Source organism: Nelumbo lutea, chromosome 7, assembly GCF_056320005.1.
Source record: "Nelumbo lutea isolate HS-2025 chromosome 7, American lotus-T2T, whole genome shotgun sequence".
Taxonomy (NCBI): domain Eukaryota; kingdom Viridiplantae; phylum Streptophyta; class Magnoliopsida; order Proteales; family Nelumbonaceae; genus Nelumbo; species Nelumbo lutea.
The window spans coordinates 26,465,984-26,481,311 of NC_142690.1; the positions used below are offsets into that span (position 1 = coordinate 26,465,984).

General features: G+C 35.9%; 1 protein-coding gene across 1 annotated transcript; it reads right to left on the bottom strand.

Moving 5' to 3' along the window:
• Positions 1-1,181: 1,181 nt before the first annotated feature.
• LOC148845810 (V-type proton ATPase subunit E) lies at positions 1,182-8,951 on the bottom strand. Its single transcript, XM_088954633.1, has 6 exons — positions 8,484-8,951; positions 8,063-8,163; positions 6,693-6,849; positions 5,518-5,714; positions 4,345-4,444; positions 1,182-1,499 (listed from the first exon to the last, which is right to left on the bottom strand). Exons 1-6 carry the CDS (start codon positions 8,583-8,585, stop codon positions 1,464-1,466), a joined length of 693 nt encoding a protein of 230 aa, XP_088810759.1. The 5' UTR covers positions 8,586-8,951; the 3' UTR covers positions 1,182-1,463.
• Between the last annotated feature and the right edge of the window lie 6,377 nt (positions 8,952-15,328).

The window sequence follows — 15,328 nt, forward strand, 5'->3', positions numbered from 1 at the left end:
TTAACTTAAGTCAAACAGGCTAAAGTTTAAACAATCCAATGAAATCAGTGTCAACCAGACAAAAGTCAATTTCTTTAACCCAAATCAGCCTTAATACCAACTGTTTTGGAGTCGGGTACAAGAAATCCTGTCCCTCCATTGTTCTCGGGGACAAGTGTAGCTGTTGTGAAAAAAACAGACTAGGGCTGTTTGAAGCTTCATGCGCATGAACATTAGCTTGGATGTGGAGAAAAGGAGTAACTGTAATCAATAATTCTCTCAATTAGAAAAAACAGATAAAGAGATGAGTGGGGTACCGTGTCATGTGCAGGAAACTTCAAAACAGCTCATACTGTTTTTTTCCAAACAGCCAAGCTTCTCATTGTGCTCTGTTCTATTAAAAGCCATTGGAATAAAGCCAATGGGCTAGTTATTTTATGATTTTGTTTGTTCTAACTCTCATCCTTTGGTGACACACAGACACAAGCGAACTACCAAGATGTGCCAATCTTATCCAAGCCATCATCGTTCTTGGCTTCGGCATCCAAGTCCCCAGGAAATATCAAAATTAGCACTCCACACAAGCAGGTCCAGCATGATAACTTTCCAGCAACTTTAGCAGGACCAAGCTCTTAATTGAGAATTTGAGAAAGTAACAAAGAGAAGCATTTGTATAGACAACACAGAATTACTCATATTAGGATCTTCATCATGCATCAGGAAAGCCGATGGTTCTCTTCACTACCCTGTTAAAAGTAAAAGCATGCAAACATGGCCCATACAATGCCTACCAAATTTATAGCAACTGCAAATGACCATGCCAATTAACATTTGTGCTTCCATTCCCATCTTCAGTTTTTTATCAGGAAAAAGTATCTGTTGTAGGCTTCAGAAAAAAATAAATATTTGTTGTATTAATTGTGCAAGCATATGAAGTATGACATAAGAAGGACTATTATCCAACATCAGTCCCAGCTATCTGATCAGACCTGGACCCAGGTTCTCACACTTGTCAGTCCAAGGCTTTACCATTACACCAAGCAATGGCCCCTGTATGATTGATTGTATCAAGTCTAATACTACTTTTCAAAAGTCATTCCCATTTTCTTATCTTTTTCAAAAAAAATCCCATTTTCTTATCCAGATCACTTGCTGATTGGCATGCCGCCTACAGTATGCAGTAGGCACCTGGAAAATTATAGTGAGCACCAAAGCAAGTCTGCCAGCTTTTATTGATTAAAAAGTTTCCAGTGTAAGCTACAATTTATTTTAATATTAACTATATTGACAACTCGAGCATTTACGACATCTTGAACAATGTATTGAGCTACAATGCAATTAAGTCTTTTCAAATGAAATAACTTATTAAAACAAGAACTCCCAGGAATGAAAATTGAGAAGTTCATTTTTATTGTTGATGGAGAATCATTAAACAACCAATCTTGAATTAACAAGGAGTGACTATATGAAAGTAATCCAACTTATCAAGCAGCAGCCTGACCAAAAAGACACTTTCGGATCTGCAAAAAAACAATAGTTGTAGTTAGTTACGACTATATCTAGATATAAGAATAGAGAAAATTTCATTAGTTTACTTGCATCGAATACTGAACCAAAATGGCACCATAATACATGTTATGTGCATAGAAATGGTGGTCAACCTCCATTTGATTGGTAAAGTCGTCTATACTCTAAATTATCAATACCACCTGATTAATGAAAAAGGCCATTACCCAAAGTTGGTCTCAGCTATGTGGATGAATTGGGAAGAGAGAACTGGATACAGACCTAACCTTTGGTATTTTCTGAACAAAGTGGTCACTCACAGATTTAGACCATGTTCTCACACTTGTTAGCCCGAGGTTGTACCACTACATCAAGCAATGGCCCCTCCTAACACCTGATTAATAAACCTCTCCAAACCATCCTAGTGATGAACCTTTAAGTTCTATCATAACTTCACATTCTAACCTTTTAAGTTGTAATCAACAAATTGCAGTAGTAGTACATACAGGTATACTGTTTATAGAATTCATAAAACTAAAGTTAAAACCAAAATCCAACTTAGGAGATGGGGCAAATCTATACTAAAATCCAAAACCAAAATTCTTAGTCAAATCTTTTTATTTTTTTTGATAATTGAAATGATTTTATAAAACAGCAATAGACAATAGTACAAAGTCCTCAAGGAAAAGTACAAGTTGCAACCTCTCCGGGCTAATTAAGTACAGATTTCCAAATTAATAACAACTTACATAGAAGCACAAAAAAGATCTTCCCTAGAAACCCCCTGCTTGGCTAAAGCATCATCCAAAGAATTAGCAGACCTACTAACCCATTTTACTTCAACTCTCGTATTACCGGTTAACCACTTTACATTTTTTATGAGATCTTTGTAGCCCCAAATGGTGGTATCCAAGTTTCGGAGCCACCTGCTTACCACCTGAGAGTCCCCTTCAACTAGGAAATGCTCCACCCCAAGCTGGTTGGCGATCTGAATTCCTTGTACTGCAGCAAGGATTTCTCCCCTTGTGGAATCCCCCACTCCCACTGGTCCTGAGAATAGGGAAATTATGTTGTTATTCTTATTTCTCAGGATACCCCTATACCTGAAGGCCTGGGGTTGCCTTGGCTACTTCCATCAAAGTTCAACTTGATGACACCTTCCAAAGGCGGAATCCATTTTGACAGAATTCTATCCTTCTTTGTTGAAGTGTTATCTATTACTAGCCAATTTCTCCACAAATCATCAAAGGAAAAGTCATCAAAGATATCCACAGTTTTCAGCCAATGGATTGCTCTTATTATGATACAATCTTTCATTTCATCTAATCCTCTTTCCTTCTCTAAGAAAATTCTTGCATTCCTTTCCTCCCAAAGAATCCACAGAGTGGCTGCTTTGACACATTTCCACATGACCTTACCTCTTCTAGTGTGCCAAACAAAGACAGATGGGTTGAATAACAAGCTTAAATCAGAAGGCAAAGGCCACTTACCTACAAATAAACAAAAGTTCCACATCCATATAGTTGTAGCAAAGGAACAGGAAATCAGCAAATGGACATAGTCCTCATTTTCGGCCTTACACAAGGAACACCAATTTGGGAAAGACAAAGCAAGGGTCTCTTTTTCTGTAAGTTTTCCAAAGTTATGATCTTCCAATAGAAGAGTTCCCAGCAGAATACAACAATTTTTTGGGTAATAGGTCGCGCCCAGACTTCTTTGACAGGGAATCCTTGGGAAAAGGGGTTAGAACTAAGGGATTTTAGAAAAGAAGAGCAAGTAAAAGTACATTTTGGAAGAGGAGTCCAAACCCTTTGATCAGAAGAAGTGAGGTCCAAGCAAACGGATTCTAGTAAATGAATTAACTCGATAACACAATTTGACTCACCATCCCTTAATGTCCTATTTGAAGGTACAAGGAATGTCATTATATTGAGGGCTCCCATTACTTATTGATTTTAAAAATGGATCAAATTTCTTAATAATTGAGGAGATGGTGAAGAATTGTTATAATACACCTTCTAAGCTCTTTTGGAGGGAACATAAAATGGACAAAAGTTTAACTTTTAGGTGCATTGGCAGTAAAACCTCACTGTGTCCCTTTGTAAATAAAGGAATGCCATTAGCAACCTTCATGCCATTTTTATTCTATATAGTTTCCTGGGGAAATCCCCACCAAATCAAGGATTTGGAATGAACCAGCAGGGAGGACCTTGCATAAAGCATGAAAACTTTTCAATCTCCCCTGTAGTTCAGATGAGAAACTTTGCTATCTAGTGAATGACAAAGGCATGGAATATAGGAGCAAGATTAACCTCATAGACTAAGACTATGTTTAGTTAAAATTCTGGTCCAAACTATTTGAAGAATGAATCCTCGAGTGAAAAGTGATTCTTTTTTGAAGATCTATTTTTTTACGATCCGAAGAATCAATTCTTAGAACGAAGTTTGAGCACAAAAATAGATTAGTTCCAACAATTTTACACATCCAAACATAATGGTTCTTAGAATCATAAAATTCATCAGAATTGATTTTTCTGAAAGCATGCCAAATGCAGTCTAAATATCTTCGATCATTAACGAATTTGGATATGTTATTCAATGAGCTGTAATGGATCATCATGTTGGACCAGTTGACCCATGAAACAGGCTTTAAAGCACTTTGGGCTAATCCAATGTTAAAGACAAACCCTGATTGAACAGTTAAGGTTACTTGAGACTGGCAAAACAGTCAAACATACATACATCTATAATTCATGATCACACAATTGGACACAAAGCATCCAGTTGAATAGTGACCTCAGTCCTGGCACAAAAACTTCCTCACAAAGTGCAAGCTCAATCAAGAGTGTAGGAAGATACCTCTGGCAGTTTTTTACGGAACACAACATCCAACCTTGCATCAAGGGTGTTTTCACAAACAATCTTCCCATCTCGAGAAGCCAACACCACACCTCCAGAGCTGAACAAGCAAAAGGTTATGTCAGTAGCAGAAACTAAGCTTCATATCAACTATGCTTTTACTAACAGACAAATTGTCAATGGTTTGCTAAGCCTAAGATTTCCCAAGAAAAGCAAAATGTAGAAGTAAGAGAATAAATCAATAAGAACTGATCAAAGAAGAGAAATCAGTAAGAATTTGATGAGGAATTATATAATGGATCTTCGCTTCAGGTCTGCCAATAGTGGACAGGTCCAGTTCAGTACCCATAGCTCAATGGTTCATTGATATGACACTTTGGAAGAGCGTACTCAAAGATCTGCAGGATGCTTTGGCTCCATCTCAGAGTGCCATGTAATAGAAATAGGTTCACCACTGTAAATGGAACCATCCATTATAAAACATTTTTGTGTGCATCACACATTCATACCCTCAGAACTCTTTGATACCCTACTGGATGCATTCATAGAAAAAAGAGTAAAGGATCTCAACTGCCTAATTTGGAGCTAAAATCTGGATCAAGAAAAATGTTGACAAATTTACATTTATAATTTAGAAGCAGACATTTTATAACTGAGATATACTGAATTTGAAGGTGGCCCTCCAAGACAAGTTGTAAAATATGACTTAGTATTATGAAAAGGGTTCCAAGCTCTCATGACATGAATCCCGATTTGGTGCCCATAACTTAACAATGGATATGACATTAAACAGAATGGGATGGTGAAACAAGAAACAGGATTCATTTTGCCAACCCCATATGGTTGGGAAAAGGCTTGGACTACAATGACGATAACAATGGTGATGATGGTAACAACTCTATCAAAATGCCATGTCAACATAGGATCAAATCATAACAAAAAAACTTGTAGTTAAAAATCTTGTTTTAGGTCAAATTGATTTTCTTTGGGAACAAGTATATCATAGTGAAGTTTTCTTAAGATTAACAAATCTAGACTGGCATAGAAGTTCATATATATGCACAAGGCTGTTCATACATATCAAAAGAAATCCTAGAAGATTGACTGGAGATACCAGCATATAAAGAAAAATATAATATAGCATAATAGGTTATTTGATTAAATGGAACTCACCAGAAAGGGCCATGAGCATTATGATGGCTAGGTGCAGGTGGCAGGTAAACATGATGATCAATTATTATCTCAGGTTGGTGAACTTTTGCTTTCTCTGCATACTCCGTCTTCGCTGATTGCAAAATAGATTCTACTAAATGTAGATCATCCTTCCGGCAGCGCAACAAAACAGCAGGTTCTTTCAGTCGGAGCAAACTCTGCAGGAGAAGCAAGTCATATTATTCCAATCGTGGAAGTTACCAAAATGATCAAATATGAGAATGAACAATTTATTCAGCAAACATAAACGCATCATTCAGAAACTTAAAGACAATTGTGTGTAAATTCAACCAATCACAATGCAAATATCCAAAGTCTGTGTTTGTAAAGTTTTTTATCCTTTCTAATCATTTTCAGAACATTTTATTTAACATAGCATCAGGAAGAGATAGGATGATCCACCACAACATTGTATAGAGGTTTTAAAAAGAGAGTAATGCTTCAAAAGTTCATGAAGGTTTGAGCTAATCTATTTCTCATTGGAATAATGTAAGTTTCTTTTTAGAAGTTATTCTAATGGTAATTTCTTGTGAGAAGTTAACCTCCTTATGCATCTTATTTGTCCTATTTTTCATTTCCCCGTTTAAAAAATCTGAGCAAAAAAGAGTCTTTAAAACATCATGAGTTTTCCAATTGGCACATATTCCTAAGAAGAACAACCAAAATATGTTTAGAAATTTCAAAAATAACCAAAACATCCAAATTTTAAGCTCTAAATTCCCTTTTCTAATACTCAAATGTTTCCAAATCAAATCTATGCACCTTATGAAACTTGATCTTTTTTTATCAGTAAAAAGATCTTTATTAATTAATATGAAAGGGTTGTACCATGTATAAATGTGCCAAGCACCAGAACAAATGGTCCTAAAATTTCTGCCCACCCTCTTATGTCCTGGTTGTGACATTCTGCATTACAAGCTCCACATTTGAGTGGTTAAAACCCAGTGTAATTGACTCCTTACCCCTTGCCTTTGCAAAAACATTGGGTACACCATTAGCTGATCTCGGGTTGCAATTAAATGTTGTCTCCATATATAAAAAGCATAGCTATAGAAATAAGAAATTTCTCATGGTTCTCTACAACAATTAACCTCAATGAATATGACTCATAGCAAAATGACACATATTTTACTCACCTGAACAATAAGATCTTTCAGAAGCGTTTTGTAGACATGGTGATCATGGCTCACTTGTAAGAGCTCCTTTGATGCTGCCTCCTTCATGGAGTTAACCAAGTCGTCCTGAGCCTGAAGAACTTTGATACGAGAAGCATTGAGCTGCATAGAGTACTCACTGTGTGCAAAAATTTCAAAGAGCTTCTATTCATACTTATGTAGAAAATAAGCTTAAGACTAAGTATGTAAAATGGATCACACAGGAAAAATTGTAAATTATGCTTATCAAAAGATAATAAAGTATTGATTCCCTTCTGCATAGTTCAATACCACACCACAATGATTAATTGCATGCTATTTGCATCAGGAAATAAATTATTTATTTACCGTCTAACAAGTATGGTTGATCTTTGTCATTTCATATCAAACGGACATAACGAGTTTTGTTAATAGAGAATTAATTACATTTCAAGAAAACCTCAAATATTAACTAGAAACACAAATGGCACAAATAAACAGAAGGGCTCAAAAGCCCACAAGGAAGTGGAGAGAACGTAAGCAGTATGCCTGAAATACACTTTAGGATGGGAAGATGATGTAGATGAATGTCAACACACAGCATACAAAACAAACAATCAAGTATGAACCAAGAATACCAGAAACAAAGATATAGTGGAAGGAATAAAATCAAGGGAGAGGTTTGTCCACATTCCATTTTTCAAAATGATCAAAATGTATGTGTTTGAAAAGAGAAAAGTACCCTATGCATTCACTCTTATCATTAAAAATAGTGGTTTCTTTGTCCTTTTACTAAGGATGTGCTTGGCTTATCAAAAATGTTATGTGCTCAAATCAGAGATGGAGCCAGGATATTTTTTAAGAGGGACCAAAAGCTAATAAACATGGATTAGGGGGCCAAAATGTAAGTCGGAGTTAAATGGGGATTATGGGAATTTTTAAGACATGGGGGATCATGGCTCCCCTCCGCCACCCCCTGGATCAAACCAGTCCCCTAAAACAAAACTTGAACAACAAAGCAAATTTAAGTTACCTCAGAAGATATTTTACAAAGAAACAGCTACCGTTCACATGTTACTGGTAATTATCTTAGTTAAAAGATCTATTCTAGTGGGGCTGACCCTAAACAATTCATTCCCAGCAAATATGTGATACAACGAGAATGACAACTTTAAATTAGATCACATCAAATTACTTGTGTTTTTTTTTTCTGCCTGAAATGTCAAGTTGAAATATAATGGTTCACAAGTTTTGATTCCCTTCTGAAGTCCAACGCTCTAAAGTCCAAATATTCAGTTTAAGTTTTAGCTGTCAACAGAACAGACTAAAATTACAGTACAAATGAAGCAAGAAAGATAAGTTTGCATATTTACATTTTCTTCCGAACTTCGACTTGCTTCTCTTTTCGCTCGTATTCTTGTCTGATCTTCTTCTTTTCAGCTTCAACCAACTGCAGCTTCTCTATGTTGAATTCCTGAAAAAACAAACATGCATCGCCATGTTTATATTTGTTATGTATTTATTTCCAATTTGGAGATGTTATAATATGTATCCATTGTAAGATCGACAATAAAGGATCAAGGACCAGAAAAAAAAAAAAAGAAATTTAGCAACAAAATTAAAAACAAAGCCAGTATTAAGAAGGAATTTCTAGATTAAGGTATTACCAAGAGAAAATATAATAAATAGTCGGAATTCACAGAGATCGGATGAAATATCGAATTTAAAAAAGAAAAAAAAAAAACAAAAACAAAAAGAGAAGTAGAGACTAGAGAGAGATAGAGATTGGCACACCTCCTCTGCCGAGACAGAGATCTCGTTGGCTTTCTCCTCCGCCTCTTGGCGGATGAACCTCACCATCTGCTGGATCTGCTTCGAGACGTCTGCATCGTTCATTTTTTCTGTTCGGAGAGATTGATGGATCGGAGATCAAACGTTCTTCGGCGATAAAGACTTCCTCCTACGGAGAGAGTAATCGAGAACGGGATGAGATGTCAGACAGGAGAGAGGGAAGGCAAGAACTCCTTATAAATTTATAATTGTGTGGGGTGGAGGAGGAAGTTTGATAATGGCTGAAGTAGCTGAACTGGTGACTGAATGACTTATTCACTTTGTCTTTTAGTGGATAAGATGAATAAATAATAATAGTGACTATAATAAAGCTGTTTTTTTTTTGTCCTCATAAAAAGATCCCAGCCCCTCCCCACAAGGGGCCGCCCCACAATGTCCTACAGTACATTCCCGCCATGTATTGAGAACACTTTCTAATGATATTATCAGAACCCATGATGTTATCATCACAAGATGTTCTGGATACATGATGGGAATGTACTGTGGGACGTTGTGGGGCGGCTACCAATGGGGAGGAGATGTGAACTCTGATAAAATATATGGGGCTTATACTAAGGTTATGTTTGGTTTGAAGGAAAAAGTTGAGAAAGGAAATAAAAGGAAGGAAAACATTTACAAATCTTGTATAAGTTTCTCTGCATTTCCCTTTTCCTAATCTTTCCTTCAAATCAAACATAGTAAGAGGTTGAATGGTTGTGGGTCACATGCATTTTATAACTGATGTGCAGTGTTATAATTGGTTCCACTTCCACATGCATCCCACTGAACAGTTATTGCTTCAGTTAATCCTATATCGATTTAGGAGTTTTTATAACATGATTGTTTTTGTTTTCATTTGTTTTTAGAATCATCACATCAGCAACAAAACAAATATATGTTCTTGAACTCTGTTTTTGTTTTCTAAAAATAAAATAACTTGATTTTATTTCAAAAAACAATGCATGTTTTTGAAACCAACAAAATAATGGTTTTTAAAACAAAACAAATTTTCTAGTATAAAAATTATATGATTTATGAAATATGATGTAAAATAATCAAATGAAAACATGTTTCTAAAAAGCAAATTAAATTAGTTCTCACTAAGCCAAAAAGGCAAGATTTGCAAATCCCTACTACGAGTCCAGAGCCATGTGAATCTGATCTGCAATTGCAGAATAACCTGCAATTTTGTATAACCTATGAATCTAGATGACTTACGATTCCCAAATAACTTGCAATTCTGGATGTGCTACAATTCCTATATATTCGTGAGCCCAAGATGGTTGCGATTCCCAAATTGCTACAAGCCCATACCATGGGGGCTCCATCCTTGCACCCCAATTCCATTTCCATCATAAACCATTATGAAATTTTGCTTTTAGTCTTGGTTTGGAAAGAATATAAATGTAAATATGTAGAGTGCAGAACCTTATATTTTGTATGTATTTGCATTATAGATATTTGCATTTGTATTCTTTCCAAACTAAGCCTTAGGTTTTTCTCAACTTTATTCAAAATGGATAAAGAAGTGAAATGCAATTTGAATCAGCCCCCAACTGTCCTCCACAATGTCCCATGGCGGGGATGTGTTGTGGGACATTGTGGGATCATCGTGAGACATGCTGTGGGACATTGTGGGGGGCAGTCTTTGTGGGGAGTTGATTTTGAACTCGATATTTTGTGCATCACCTTCTTTTACAGTCTGTTTGGTTGCTAGGACGCAGATGAGAAATATGGAATATTCAGGTTAAATTCTTTGAAACCTGTATTTGTTTGATGGAATAGTGCGAGAAACGATAGGATATCACTTCTCAAAAACTAGGATGTGGGGTCTCACTAAAATGGTGAGACCTCGGTGAGAAAAGAAAAACTCGCGACTCAACACCCTGTGACGGCCGCCACAACACCAAAGTGAACATGCCTCTGAACACCAATGGTTGTCTAACCATTAGGAACAACACCGGACTGAACTCCTGGTGGCCACCATGACTCGCCCACCATTTCAATTGACAGCCAAGTTTCCGACCCCCAAATGCTTCCCGTCAAACACCATTCTGATGCTAAAACCAATGGTCATGAATGCCATTAACCAGTTTCCGACCCCCAAACTGAACATCCTCGCATCAGCTCCATCTCAAAAACAAAGAAAACTAATGAAGTAATAGGCAGAAACCCAGAGGGGATCAGAACCTGTAGCATAGAGAGAGAGAGAGAATGGGCAGGGAGATTAATAACTTCAAGGTATGGATCTCAGTTTTAGTATCTTTAAGCTTCTGTTCCATCCGTCTCTCTCTTCCGTTTCATCTCCTTAGCCTGTTTTCCTATCAAAATAAAAAAACAAAATCCATCATTCTAAATAACCAAAAACGGCACCAAATCGCTGCTAAACTACGCCACGAAAGGTTTACTTGTAGCTCTATTGATCCATGCCTACGACTAAAGACCATATCTGCATCCCAAGGTCATCCTGGCACTTTACTACCTCCACATTTACTTTCTCCTGGAAATCATTTTGCTGTTGTTGCATACCTGGCTCGTGCTCTGCTTGGTCTGGAGCTGGAACCACAGTTTGACGAACACTCAAAAATTAATTTTCTCACATATTTGGTATCAACAACCAAACACCGGATTGCAAGTTGGAAAATACATTTTTCTTTCTCATCCCATCCCTTCTCATATCATCCTTTCTCATCCCATTCTTTCTCGACAATCAAACAGACCATAGCATATTTTGCCAATCACCTTCGATCACATTACTTTGAAGGGAATTCCAACCCAAATTGAAGGTAATGTTGACAATCTTGAACTTTTGCTTCAATGGGTCAACATACTAGCTAGAACAGCACTGGAGAACAAATAATTTTCATTGTGATCACGAATCACTACTCTCACTCCTAGATTGCAATTTGCATGAACTCATGGCTCGTATATGTAATAACAATTATATATATATATATATTGTTTTCAATTTTATTATAGTATTTTATTCCAATTCTAATTTTTTATTTTCAATTTATTATTTCATATATAAACATATATATACATATAAAATAATTTTTTTAGCTTTTTCAATTATTTCGAATTTTTCATTTTTTTTAATTTTTTTGAATATACCTTTCATGGACTGCTCTGGCCCAAGGTTTGGCCCGCGGACCAATCCGGCCCAGGCCTACTTGGATCCATGCTATAGGCCGTGTTAGACCAAACCTCTAAAGTATTCCAGAGGTAGCAAGCACGGCCCGATCTGGCCCGCCAAATGACCATGATAGTGATAGTTAAAACATTATCCGACCTAGATAGTTAAAACATTAATTAATTCAACCCAATGACCATGACACTAAATGTGTATGCAAACTTCTATAGACCAGAACATTGTGCTCGGATGTCCAATTAAAGTGATTTTTTTTTTATTTTGGATAACTTTTCGCATATGTGTCATAAGGTGCCTTGGTCCACTATTTTTTTCAAAAACCCTTTTTAAGAAATTGAACCTCTAGATTGGTTTTTAAAACATTGGTTCCAATACCACTAAGGGGGTGTTCTATAACGTGGATGAAAAACTAGTGGGTGTAGACTGGTCCACACCACACTCTATGGTAGGGACTAATCCACACCACACCACTACTTACACTTATTTTGAGCTATGGACAAAACTATGTGGATAAAAATTGTCTATACCCATAGGGGCATTCTGTAGGTGTGTGAATTTGTCCACACCACACCTATTGATTCCATACATCTCATGTTTAACTTGTGGGATAATTTACACAATCAATCATGTAGGGATGCAAATGGATCGAATCAGATTTGAATAAAGGTATATCTGAATCCAATCCAAGAAGATTTGATTGGATCTCACAAACGATGATTCAAATTCGAATCCATTAAGGATTTCAGATATCTTAATCTAATCCGATCCTATTCAAATTATGAAAAATTTTAATAAATTATTAAAAGAAAAAATAGAAAAAATAAATATCTTTTCATCTATTTTCATCATATATATTAATATATACATGTCTTTTTATAAAAAAAATTACAAAAATGCAATATAAACATATTTATTAATAAATATATTAATATATGCATGTATTTTTATAAGATAATATTAATATATACATATATAGGTTGAATCAGATCGGATAAGGGTGATCTGAATTCCAATTGGATCCGATCCAAAAATCCAACAAAGGGTTATCTGAATCTAACAAAAATAGTATTAGAATTATATTGGATGATCCGATCCATTTGCACCCATAAAATCATGAATGGAAAAAAAACACAATTTAAGCCAAAAATAATTTGAAATAATAATATAAAATAATAATGGATAAATAAAACACCAATATGTAATTACTAATAAATATAAAAAATATATATATATATTTATCATTATAATATTATCTTCACCAAAAAACAATTTAAAAATAATTTCAATATAAATTAAATTATTAAATGATTAAATAAAATGAGAGTAGTTGGACCAGTGTTAACGCACCTGCTTTACACTGAACCCTTCCTACAAACTGTCAACACCATAATGTCACTCATCCACGAGAAAATACTGTGGATGATAAATTGTGGTGTGGTTTGTCCCTGTCCACGTTATCTTGTGGACGGGGACTAACCACACAAAGTAGAACACCACATTTTATCGTAAATAGGACCAAAATGATATTTTCACACTACCGAATACTCACTGAATAAACCAAAGGATCAAAGACCATACCATATTGCATAAAGTGAATATCATTAAGATGGGTATTACCTAATCACCACCAAACCTCCATCTATTCACCTATATTCTTATTAGGACCTCCATCCATTCTCATATTTAGTATTGATCTAAACCAAATAGGTTGCATCATGCACTAGGCAATAAAAAAAGGTAAAAACATTAAACCTCCCTTGAGTTTTTTTGAGAAGGCACCTCCCCTCAACTTTGACTTGCTCCTAAACCTCCCTTGACTTTTTGGGGATAAAGAGGCTCACATACCCCTTCTCAGTGGATAAAGACTCTAAATATTTATTATACTCATACTAATTCCTCCTCTCAAATTAATAGATTTTTCTTAATTCTGACTTTACTCTTAATTAAACTGTTAATATGAGTAAATATGTTTTAGTATTTCACTTTTTATGGTATAAAACTCATTTTTTTAGTAAAGATAAATTTAAAGGTATTTTTTTCGTTAAATATTTAAGGGTATTTTTTTGGTTAAATGTTTAAGGATATTTTAGTCATCAAATATTTGATGATTTCACATAAGAGTAAAAAATGGCATTATAATATGTTTAAATCCATGACATCAACAGTTGGTGCTAGATTTTTAATGGTTAAGTAACAGATAGAGTGTATAAGTCCATTTATCCCCAATAGCTAGGGGCGGTTTAAGGACCGGTCAAAGTTGAGGGAAGGTTTAAGGGATTTACCCAAAAATGAATGCAAAGTTGTTGTGGTAGGAAGAACATCATTAACAACACGCCGCTAGAGCTTTCAAGTAAGGTATCCTGAAACTATCATGCATTAAAGTGGGAGTCCGGATCACCTGCCAACAAAATACATTCCAACAACCTACCAACAAGATCTCACACCACATCTCATGGTGAGATGTGTAGTGTTAGATCAAGTTGGCAGAGGATTGGAATGTGTTTTGTTGGTAGAAGATCCCAACTCCTAAGGTGGACAAGGATCATCAGCCTCTAAAGACTAGAAACCAAAAGTTGTTGTCTATCAGCCATGTGGAGTTGGCAATCATATATCCAACACCATTGGAGTTCAGACTTTCTCATCACGCCCATCTCATAGCACGTTGCAATTGCACATTGGGAACATCTCTCATACTTGCATGTTTTCATTTGTGGGGAGATGTTCCCATGTACTAGTGCTATGAGGTGGGTGTGAGGACCAGATTCACATCATTGTACCCAAGTCAGGAAGGCAGATATCCAAGATATGATTCACAACCTTCTCATCAAAGACTTCATGAAAGCTCTATTGTTCCATTGTTTTTTGATAATTGAAAATAATTTCATTAAATAAGAGAAATAAGATTTTACAAGAATCCCTTGGAGAGGCACGAAATGTAATCTCCCCTAAACATTATGAGAAATCATAAATAAAATTACAATACTGCCCAAAATAAATGGTCCCTAATAGACCCCTATTTAGAAAGATGATCAGCCAAGGCATTTGCCTCCCTACCCCCCACTGATATCTACATGTTATGTGCCTTGTTAAACATTTAACTTTTTTGATGAGATATCTATAACTCCAAACAACTGGATCTAGATTTGACAGCTAGCCCATAATCACCTTAGAATCCCCTTCAATCAATAGGTTCTCCACTCCTAGTTGATTAGCAATCTGAATTCCTTGTATTGCAGCCAATATCTCAGCTCTTGTAGATCCCCCTATCCCTGTCGGGCCTAAGAATAAGGATATGATGTTGCCATTCTCATTCCTCAATACTCATCCAATGCCAGACAGTCCTAGGTTAACCCTGGCTACTTCCGTCAAATTTTAGTTTAAAAATCCCTTCTAGGGGAGTTACCCAAACTGTAGTGGCTCTTGTTTTTCTAACCAAAGTGTGTGCAATTGTGGCCCAATTCTTCCAGATGTCATCAAACGAAAAAGAGTTGAAAGAAGCCAAGGATTTCAACCAATGGATAGCCTTGGTTAAGATACATTCCTTCACTTCTATAAAGAACCTCTCTTTATCTTGGAAAATTCTAGCATTTTTTTCTTCCCAAATTGTCCATAGGGTGGCTGCTCTGAAACATCTCCACATATTCCTCCCTCTTTTTTC

Coding starts and splice junctions, on each gene's coding strand:
- LOC148845810 (XM_088954633.1), bottom strand. CDS start 8,585: ATGAACGATGCAGACGTCTCGAAGCAGATCCAGCAGATGGTGAGGTTC. Junction 4,445..5,517: donor AATGCTCATGGCCCTTTCTG/GTGAGTTCCATT, acceptor TTGCTTGTTCAG/CTCTGGAGGTGTGGTGTTGG. Junction 1,500..4,344: donor TCCGTAAAAAACTGCCAGAG/GTATCTTCCTAC, acceptor GTTTTTTTGCAG/ATCCGAAAGTGTCTTTTTGG.